At 39.2% G+C, this 10,106-nt stretch overlaps 1 protein-coding gene across 1 annotated transcript; it reads left to right on the forward strand.

Moving 5' to 3' along the window:
• Positions 1–581: 581 nt before the first annotated feature.
• LOC109854404 (nuclear receptor subfamily 2 group F member 6-like) lies at positions 582–4,393 on the forward strand. Its single transcript, XM_020427461.1, has 7 exons — positions 582–703; positions 965–1,080; positions 2,499–2,684; positions 2,769–2,882; positions 3,037–3,203; positions 3,323–3,569; positions 4,164–4,393. Exons 1-7 carry the CDS (start codon positions 582–584, stop codon positions 4,391–4,393), a joined length of 1,182 nt encoding a protein of 393 aa, XP_020283050.1.
• The last annotated feature ends 5,713 nt before the right edge of the window (positions 4,394–10,106 follow it).

The raw sequence follows: 10,106 nt of genomic DNA on the forward strand, positions 1-10,106 counted from the left end.
TGTCGCGGGCGATCTTCGACGTTGCATTACATCGTGCAATATGTACACAAATGTAACGTAAGCGCGATATACTCACCATTTCCGAAGTCTATAAGCGCGGCGGTTACGAGCGCGCGAGGTAGAGTCGCGAAACAAAATCCCATGACAAATAACGAGGAGACTCGAGTCTTTTACTCGCTCGCATGCGCTTCTCTCGTCGCATATATAATGCAGAGTCGTGTGGCAATGCATTAGCAAGACTCGACGCAATTACCTGAGACATTTCCTACTTCGATCGTTGACGACGTCTCGTCGTCACTTTAAACCTCGGCTTTCTTCCGCCGTTCCTCTTCTGTTTGTTCCCAGAGCGAATACCGCGCGCAACAGCTGATTACAAACGGCCAATAGCAGAACGGACGCAAAATCTCACTGCGTGAATATTTTATTAAAAAATTATTTTATTTAGAAACTAAATTTTGACGCGTTTTTCGATATACTCTCAGCTCGAATTCTCCTCGGAAGTATCTAATAATAATAATAATAGTCTGTTATTTTTAAGGATATGCTGAACACTATATTTTTTATTAAAAATACAGGAGAGGATGGAGGAAACCGGTCGCGGGGAAACGCTGTGCAAGGTCTGCGGGGACAAGGCTTCCGGCAAGCATTACGGGGTTCCGAGTTGCGACGGGTGTCGGGGATTCTTCAAGCGGTCTATCCGCAGGTACGCGAGGTAATTAACTCTTCTCGCTTAATTAAAGCTATACGCCGCGCGAGAACGAACTTACGAATCTATCAGCCGATATTGTGCTCGCACAAGTAGTTACGGGAAAGTAAACCGTAATATCGAGAGCTAAAAGTTCAGCACAAAAGTCCGAAAGACGTCGCAAAAATGTCGAAAAAAACTAATTGAAATAATTTCTTTCGGACTTTTGCGCTGTCTGGATTATTACGCAAGTGTATTTCTGAGATTTTTTATGCGCAGAAATTTGGACTATGTGTGCAAAGAGAACGGGCGCTGTATCGTGGACGTGTCGCGGCGTAATCAGTGCCAAGCCTGTCGTTTCACGAAGTGCCTTCAGGTCAACATGAAGCGAGACGGTGAGTTTTTTTTTTTCAATTTCTTTTATATAACAAATTGTGCCGCAGAACGGCACTTGACATGTTTGCACGGAAATATCCAAGCGAAGTGGCTGAGCAAAAGAGATGTATTCCTACTCTCTCTGACAGTCGCAGAACCTTCTGGAAGATGACACGCTCGAGCGGAATCAAAACCGGCGGTTGATTGCAGCGCGAACTCATCCCGCTTTCTGCGTTATTTCAGAAGCAAGTTGCAAGTTTAACCTTCCGAATAAATTACAAACATTGTTACAACCTGCCCACTCCTAATTTTTTTCAAAATAAAATTTTTCTTAATTTAATGTACAAACAATTACATTTTGACAAATGGTAATATGATTTGACAAATTGTAACAAAAGTTATCGAAAATAAACTTCTCGTTTCTTTCTCTATTTTCTTACACCAAGAAAAAAAATACTGTGACAAAATACCGCGAACAACTATTTCAGTTCTCGCGGTCAATTGTTATTCGAGTTGTTGTTTGTTTTGTTTTTAATTTATGAGGAGTCAAAATAACAGAATGTTTCCGTAGATCAACGAATATGATCGATAATCATTGACAGTCACTAATCGGTCACTCAATTAAAATTTCCTTAAGTTCGCCAATTTTTTTTCTCAGTATAAAATTTCGCGTGACAGACTTAAAAAAAAAAAAATAGCAGACTGATATTTATTCTTTTGATTTGGCATTATTTAGCGATATCAGCTGCTCGTGTCGTTCACCTACAGACAAGATGAACCTTTTATTCCGTCGACAGACTCGGAAAGACATGGCACCGACAGACGAAGCTTTTAGACGTTACCAAACCCACCACGTAGCAAAACCCGAATGTACGCGCGAAGTGTCGCGGGTTGGGATATTACAATGCGCGGATGACGTTCTCGCCCGACAGAAGGGAAACAGTCTGGAGAAAGCGAAGTGTGTCCGCATACACTCGCGCGAGCGCGCCTCACATTCACACATGAAACTCTATATTTCTGCTTACCGAGCGGCGGGATCCGGTGGCGAGCGGTGTCAGAAGCAGCCTGGCGTTCACAGCTTTTGTAAACACCTCCGGGAAGGGGGGACCCTTATGCGCCGAGCGATAATCCAAACACTTGATTGCTGAGATATCAATTAGCGAACGGAGGGGGGGGAACCCCGCCATTAAAGGGCCATTGCGCTCCTTGATCCTCTTTCTTTTTATTTCTCTCTCTCTCTCTCTCTCTTGAGAAGTCCGGAACTTTTTACATGTTGCGGACAACAATGTTAAAACGATAATATTAAAAAAAAAAACAACATATAAAATAAAATATTGATAGAAAATTATATCCGATTCGAGAAACTACTTTCAACACAGTTTTTCGCAATTAATGACGTTACCACGGAATTTTAACGACTCTGTCGCCTTTTTCGTAGCCGTGCAACACGAGCGAGCGCCAAGGAGCACGTCCTCTCTCGTCGCGGCGGCGAGGAGAACTCCGTCGGGACTTTATACCGGCATTCCAAATGTTTATCATCCCGCTGGTACCGCCTATCATCCTCTCTTGTATCCCGCTTTGTTTCCCTTCAAGCCTACGGTACCAGCGTTTACGCCGTCAGTTGGTAAGAAACAAATATCATATTTTGTTTCGAAGATGTGTGTGTGTGTGTTTTTTTTTTCGTATCAAAAATGTGCCGTCCCGACAGCACACTTTTTGCCGCGACCGTCTCCGGAATCCTTGTCCATGACTACCGCCAAGGAGGACGAGGTTACCAGCTCCGAGGAGGCGGCCACTGTCGATATCAGAATCGATTCTAAAGGTGTGCGAGTTTCAATATTAAAATATGTAATTGTTAAAATATAATTAATTTATAGAACTATATATTTTTTATGTAATTTAATATTTTTTTTTTTTATCTCTACGTGCGATCGTGAATTGAGAAAATATATCGCGTCGATGTTTCTGTGTCGTAGAGGAACTGGTAAACACCCGTCTGGCTCCGCCAGTTATCACTTCCGTTTCGTCGGAATACACTATGTCAAGTTTATCCCTTCTGCCGACCGAGAACATCTACGAATTCGCAGCGAAATTGCTTTTCTTCGCCGTGAGATGGGCGAGGAGTATAAATTCCTTTCTACAAGTAAGACTTCGATACACAAATTCTGTTTTGTAACGAAAAATAAAAATCAAAATATTCGGATATAACAGGAGACTGTGTAAAGTAGCTTTGTAATAAAAAAAACAACTTTTTCTTGCAAGCTCCCTTACAGAGACCAGACCATCCTTCTCGAGGAGTCGTGGAGCGAGCTGTTCGTGCTGACAGCCGCGCAATGGAACTTTCCCGTGGACGAAACCACACTGGTGTCCGTGGACATTCCCCTGGAACGGAGAGAAATTCTTCTCGACAAAGCGAGAAGATTGAGAGAACTCTTGGCGAAGTGTGCCGCGTTGAGGGTGGATCACTCGGAGTACGCGTGCTTGAAGGCCATAGTTCTCTTCAAACCGGGTGAGCGATTTATTTTACTTCTATATTTTCTCATGTTCTCTCTTTTTCGACGAATTTATTTATTTATTTCCAAAATAAATTTCGACGATTCGAACAATGATTTATTAGCGAAGATCGATCTCCACTTAGGCCGATAGGTCGCGATCTTATATTTAACATAATTCTGAATCTTTGATTTTTTTTCAAGCACTTTTCGGAACTTTCTTTGAAATTTATTAAAAATAAATTATGTAAAAAACTGATTAAATAAAGAATATAATGGAAAACTTGAAAGATGTCAGAAGTTTTACAAAACTTTTGTAAATATTAATTAACAATATTAAAATAATATATTTAAAATAAATATTTTTGATATTTGTTTTAAAATCAAATAAAATGCGTCGAAAACCCACGGTTCATGGATGGTTTAGGATGAAGATTAGATCGCGCGCGTCTTAAATTTATCTCAAAATGTTTTTTATCGAACCGTGTTTTTGAATATTGAAGATTCTATGAATATCTCATTATGATCTTAATTTGTTTCAAATTAACGTCATGTTAATGTTTTAAGTGTAAATCTCTTTGTGATAAATACCTTTTGAACATCATCCGCAGAGTCGCGAAATCTCTGCGAACCGACGCGCGTGGCGGCGCTCCAGGAGCAAACGGTGGCGGTGTTCTGCGAGAGGGATGCGCGCAGGGTTGGTCGATTGTTGCTGCTATTACCGCCGGCGCGTGCACTCTGCCGTGCCACCCTGCACGAGTTGTTGTTCAAACCGACGGTCGGTGATGTCAGCGTGGAACGACTGTTGGGGGACATGGTCGGCGCTCTCAGGCCCGCCTAACCGTTTGTAGGGATGCTATCCCCCGTTGGGGTTACCGCGTGCGTTTTCCTCTCTTATCGACTCGAGCTAGGAGTGTGGCTGTTTAATAAATGTTTACCGTCTCAAACGAAATCTCGTTTGAGACGACAAACGTATCGAGACTGTTAAAACGAGTGTATCGATATCTAATTATATTGTTATATCGAAATCCTCCATTACTGACGCGAAAAAAAAAAACAAAAATAAAAGAAAGTTATCTACGACTTTTGCACACACAGCAAAACAGCGTCGGGGATTTGAAAATCGAATGTAGTCGCGTAGCTTTCTCGCTCCTTTCTGAGACAATACTTGTGTCTGAGCTTGCTATATCTGTCGAGTTAGTTGTGGCTAAAATCTAGAAAGGAGCAAACTGTCGATTAGAATTAATTAATTACCTACGTCTGTAGAACGTTAGAGACAAATGACGAGCAACAAGAACGATTCTTATCGCGAGTTTATCGAATTATGATACGCGATATTCGATAAAAAAAAAAAAAAAAAAAAGACTAACAACGAAAGAGAACTGTCGGTAAAATTTTGTCGACGATATGGCTTCTCGCTTGTCAGAATATCGATTTCCGGAATATATAGATAGAATTTACCGCGCGCCGTTCGAACTTAAAATGTCCTTCGATTCGATAAATTTGCGCGTACGTAAACAATGGGCTTTTTTTGCGCAATGACGAAGCATTTACGCACTCTCTCTCACTGGATATATAATATATACATATATGTATATACACAGTTTTTTTGATGTTCTAGATATATGAAATAATTAATGAACTTTATCGACGTCCGCACTGTAATGGTATCGTAAATTGGATGTGATGTGTGAAATTATATTCCTCGTACTCGTGAAATTATTCGATTAATAACTTTGTTCAACGTCCTTGTCATTATTCAAATATATCTCGCATTATCTAGAATATGGTTATCGCGCATTAATTTTACTGATGTTATCTCTCTACGTGCATGAGTACGCAAGTAACAGTACAGATTATTTAATCGCGAACCCCGATTGTTACCGCGGTGAAAACTTTGTTTGTAAAAAGTATTCTTAGTAAGCAGTAAGTAAAATAAAAAAATCGATTTAAAAACAACACACTTTTTTCTTTTCTCCCAAGGTCCTAAAACATAATGTATATATAATATTTTAAGTTTTGAATATGTTTTTCTATATTAGTTATATTCTATTTTTCAAATTATATATTATACATATATAAAAATCAGGTTAAAATTATATATACATTATTTAGTTTTTAGATTATTTTTAGTTGACTTTATATATATATATATAGAAAAAACAATTTTCCGCTTACCAAAGGACTTATGTAATTAAAAACCATCGTCACGCGATAACGAAGACGAGGTTACTCGTAATTAAATCAACGACGGAAAGGAATGTACGCACAGAGGGAATTTTTTTTTTTTTTTTTTTTTATTAACTAGAATAATTTATTTTTCTCATGGTAGAAAAAGGAGAATGTATCTTAACTCACGAACTGCATTGTACTTATATATATACAATTACATACAATCCTCAATTGAACGTTACACATAAACTCATTACACATCGATTTCTCATTACTTCCTTGTCCTCGTGAATGCGTTCCCGAAAGAAAGAACTGCTCGTTATATATTTGTTATCCGAAAATTTGTATATATACGATCGGCCGTGGTCCTGTGTATGTGTGTGTGTGTGTGTGTACGTACGTGTGTTATTTAGCGGAGGGAAAAGTTGGTTTGTTTCCGGGTGCGAATGTTTTGCTGTCGTGTGTGGTGTGAATTTTTAGATATATTTGCGCGTGGACTGAGAGAAAGAAGAAAGGGAGACAGTGAAGCAGAGTTCGCGAGGGAAAAAAATTCAGCAGAAAGAGGGATTCAGAGAACTCTGCACGAGGAAAATTTTTTTTTTTTTTTTTTTTTTTGACGAAGGAACTGTACGCGCGTGTGTACGTGTACCTGATTGTGTGCAACTGTGTGATGTATGTGTGTGCAGATCGAAAGGATTTTCGGATGGGTGTTCCCATGCAGTGGGAGCATTTTCGTGACACAGAAAGATTTCGAGGCTCTCATTCGCATTGTCAGCTCGGTGCGACATCTCCGTTCGAAAATTGCGCGTTGCCATTTTCTCGTTTGTGTGTAACCATTCTCGGACAATTATAAGATTACCGATAGCATGATAGTTGGAAGAAAACAAAAAAACACATTTGACCGAGCTAAGCGTTTCTTTCCATTATTTTCGATCGACCGACAGGATATAATCGACCACGGGCTTGTTTTTTTCTTTTTTTTGGACACGAAGGAAGCGCGTTCGGCATCACGAACAATTTTTCCAACAATCGTTTTCGAGAGAAACTCTCGCACAAAATTGCTTGTGTTGTAAAAAGCTTTTGTTTGAAAAATGCTTAGAAAATTTCCAGATGCTCTCTTGACTCGACAACAGTAACGTGAGAGGTGTAAAAACCGTCACGTGGCTACAATCCACGTTTTGATGTATTTTTCATATATTGTTTTTAATTTTTTTCACAAACAGTGGCAGAATCTGCAACAAGAAAATTAATCAAAAACTATTAAAAAAAGCAATCCTCAATGTGCGATATTTTGTTAATAAGAATGATTTGAAAATTGGTAAAATCCCACGTGACTGTTCACGCTCCAAGATTTTTTTTTTTTTTTTTTCAAGTGTTCGATTATTCAAATGCACACGTGTCCTTCGTCTCTGAGTTCTCGGCCGTTTTGCTCGAGTCTTTTCTTATCGCGCGTTTTTGTTAGCATCTAAACAGATATTACTTGTCTTACACGAACAAACAAACAAACAAAAAAGAAAAGAAAGAGATTTGTTTTTCTCTCTTCGAAATATCGTGAGTTCTCTTCCGTGATCCGCGCTCTCGGTCGCTCTCTTTTTATCATATTACATATAATATATTTTATATACTGTTCTCCTTAATAGCATTTTTTTTTTTTTTTAACGCGCTTACATTCAAATAGACTTTTATTAGAGTTACACAGTTAATGATTTGCAATTAAATCTGATCCACCTGCGTGTGTCCGTTTATTTTCTCGTTCATGCATTACACACACACTCTCTCTCTCTCTCTCACTCTCTCTCTATCGCTCTCACTCTTTCATTATTTTTTTCTACAATAACCAATAAATTGTTTTTGCTTATGTATGTGTGAGGAATTGTTCTCGTTCTCGCCAATGTTCTCGTTCACGCGCGCATTTCGCCCCGCGATCCTCGTCGAGTCGCGACAAAAACGTGGCGTCGTCAATATCTTCTTCGGCGGCAAGATCGTTTGTAAAAGTCGAAAGACAACCGACGAATCGGTTGTCCTTACAAACCTACAGCCTACAGCAGAGTGTTCTCGGAAGAAGGTACCGCCACGCCACGTCTCGTCGCGATCTTTTGAAAATTTTGATCAATTTAAAATGCAATATCCAACTTTTTTTTTTGAAACCTCTACAAAATTTTTTTTTTTTTTGCTCGAAACACGAGGATCCGGAGGCTCGCGAACGCGTCAACGTTACAAAAAAGAAAAAGACGCGCGTGCTTTGCTGCTGAATCTCTCCTCTTCCTGTTTCCTTTTTTTGTTTTCGGTTAGCGAATGCGCGACGAAATATCGTCGAAATTTTTTTCTTTTTTTTTAATCTTGTCTCTTTCTTGTTTCTTCTCTTTCCTTTGAAAAAAAATGAGACAAAGAACAACACAACGGCATTTTTTTTTTTTACTATTCCCGTCCTCCATTTTAACACTAATATGTAAGGACAAAAAACTAACAGATTTCGGCGTAATAACAAATCGCCGTGAACCGAACGCGCAAGAAGATCCTCGGAAAAGCAAAAAATTTTTTACGACGTCCGGATTTTTCAGGACACTTCAGATTTTTCTTCTCTCACTACTACTCTGTTGCTTTTCTATCCGAAAAAATCCTTGGGCGTGTCGGCAAACAGCGAAATATAACAGGTTGTCGGCTCTGACGATCGTCATCGCGAGTTTTCGCGCGTATCAATTTCCTTCCGTTCCCAATCGCGATTTCTCTCTCCTTTTTTCCATCTTCTTGCGAACTTAAAAATTATCAATTTATGCACGTTATTGTAATTCTCTTTTCTTTAAAAGAGACAAATTGTTGTTGTCCTATGAGTTCTTGAAAATTATTGCAACATTGATTTTTAACGAAGAGGTTGTGCGCATCTCGTTTTGCTTTTTGTGTTTCAACAATGTAAAGTGCAACATACAAGTTATTTCCGCAATTTAATTTGTGCAATGCAAATTCGAAAAATGAAAACGGAGAAAGAAACGGCGCGATCGACAACGTCGGGAAAATCTCGAGAAAAATCCACGACCTCGACGATCTCACACTATATACATTCGCGAGGGGAAACACCCGCGGGACGTCGATGGCTAGAAAAAAAAAACAAATGAACGCACCGAGTTCCCGGGGGTGCTTCGTCCCCCCGACCAGAGCACGCGAACGCAATAATCTATTATCATCGTAATTGTTTATCATTCGTCGCTACGCTCATGTTTGCAATTATTTATTTTCTATTGTAATGAAGTGTCGGTGTAAAGGGGGGTTGGGGGGATTGCTTTCGTCTGTGTTATATTACATATATTTATATTTAAATTGTTGTTTTGCGCGTTGCTATGACTGTTTGTCTCGTTTCGCCGGCGGTGTGTTTTTATCGGCGCCGGCGTGTCCGATTTGATAAATCCGCTGGTGATGACAAGGCGCAGACTCCTCGAGAGGATATAAACCAACCGTTACAAGTCGATATAATCATTACACGAGAGCGTTTTCCACGATTTTCTCTCGCGCGAAAGAGGGCGGGGGGAAAAGGATATCTCGGACTGTACCCTCGTGTAGTCGATGTTACATCGATTAGCAATAAAAAAAAAAAAAAAAAAAAAGAGAGAAGGAAATACCGAACAGTTGTTTTCTCTCTCTCTCTCTTCAATAACGTGCTGCGAGGATGTACAAATTCGCACAGGTTGCGCGCAAGGATCTTATCAGCAACAAAGAGAATTTTAGCGTTTGATATTTAGAAGATCTCTGCGTGTGTATAAACAATCGTTGTTGCTTTATTGTTACTTTTAATTATCAATATACAACATTAGTTTTTTTTTAAATAAAAAACTGATCAATTTTATTCTCTATAAAAACGTTAAATATATATATATGCGAGGTAAAACACGACGATGTTATTACAGAGAGAATTACAATTTTTTTTTAAATTACATTCAAGATCAACTTCTTCGGACCGCGCGCGTTTTGAAACATCGATCGTTGTCGTAACATCACTTATCTCCCCGCGCAATCGCAGTTCAAGCCGTAGCAAAATAAAATTTGTCGTCTTCTTCGTCGAGCGAGAATACACGACATCTGCGCTGTGTCATCCCGCGTGATTTATTATTATTATTATGCTTGTTTGTATGTAGCTTTTCAGAATTTTTGCGAGGTAGTTTGTGTGTGTGTGAGCGCGTCGCGACGCGCTGGTGCTATTTAATTCCCCATTTGGTCTATTGTAACAACTATTGCACATATATGATCTGTATACATTTGTGTGTGTGTGTGTGTAAAGAGAAAAAATCTCGGTAAAGATGTTCGATCATCAATAAAAAAAAAAAAAAAAAAAAAAAAAAAAAAAAAAAAACGAAGGGTGCGTAGAAAGACTTGGTTTTTTTTTCTCGCGG

Source organism: Pseudomyrmex gracilis, unplaced genomic scaffold (assembly GCF_002006095.1).
Source record: "Pseudomyrmex gracilis isolate BER0280 unplaced genomic scaffold, ASM200609v1 scaffold_64, whole genome shotgun sequence".
NCBI classification, from domain to species: Eukaryota; Metazoa; Arthropoda; class Insecta; order Hymenoptera; family Formicidae; genus Pseudomyrmex; species Pseudomyrmex gracilis.

Bases quoted from the DNA above. Each gene is read 5' to 3' on its own strand.
- LOC109854404 (XM_020427461.1), top strand. From the start codon at position 582: ATGGAGGAAACCGGTCGCGGGGAAACGCTGTGCAAGGTCTGCGGGGAC. The intron at 2,685-2,768 runs GTAAGAAACAAA...CCGTCCCGACAG, and splicing joins AGCGTTTACGCCGTCAGTTG to CACACTTTTTGCCGCGACCG. The intron at 3,204-3,322 runs GTAAGACTTCGA...TTTTCTTGCAAG, and splicing joins GTATAAATTCCTTTCTACAA to CTCCCTTACAGAGACCAGAC.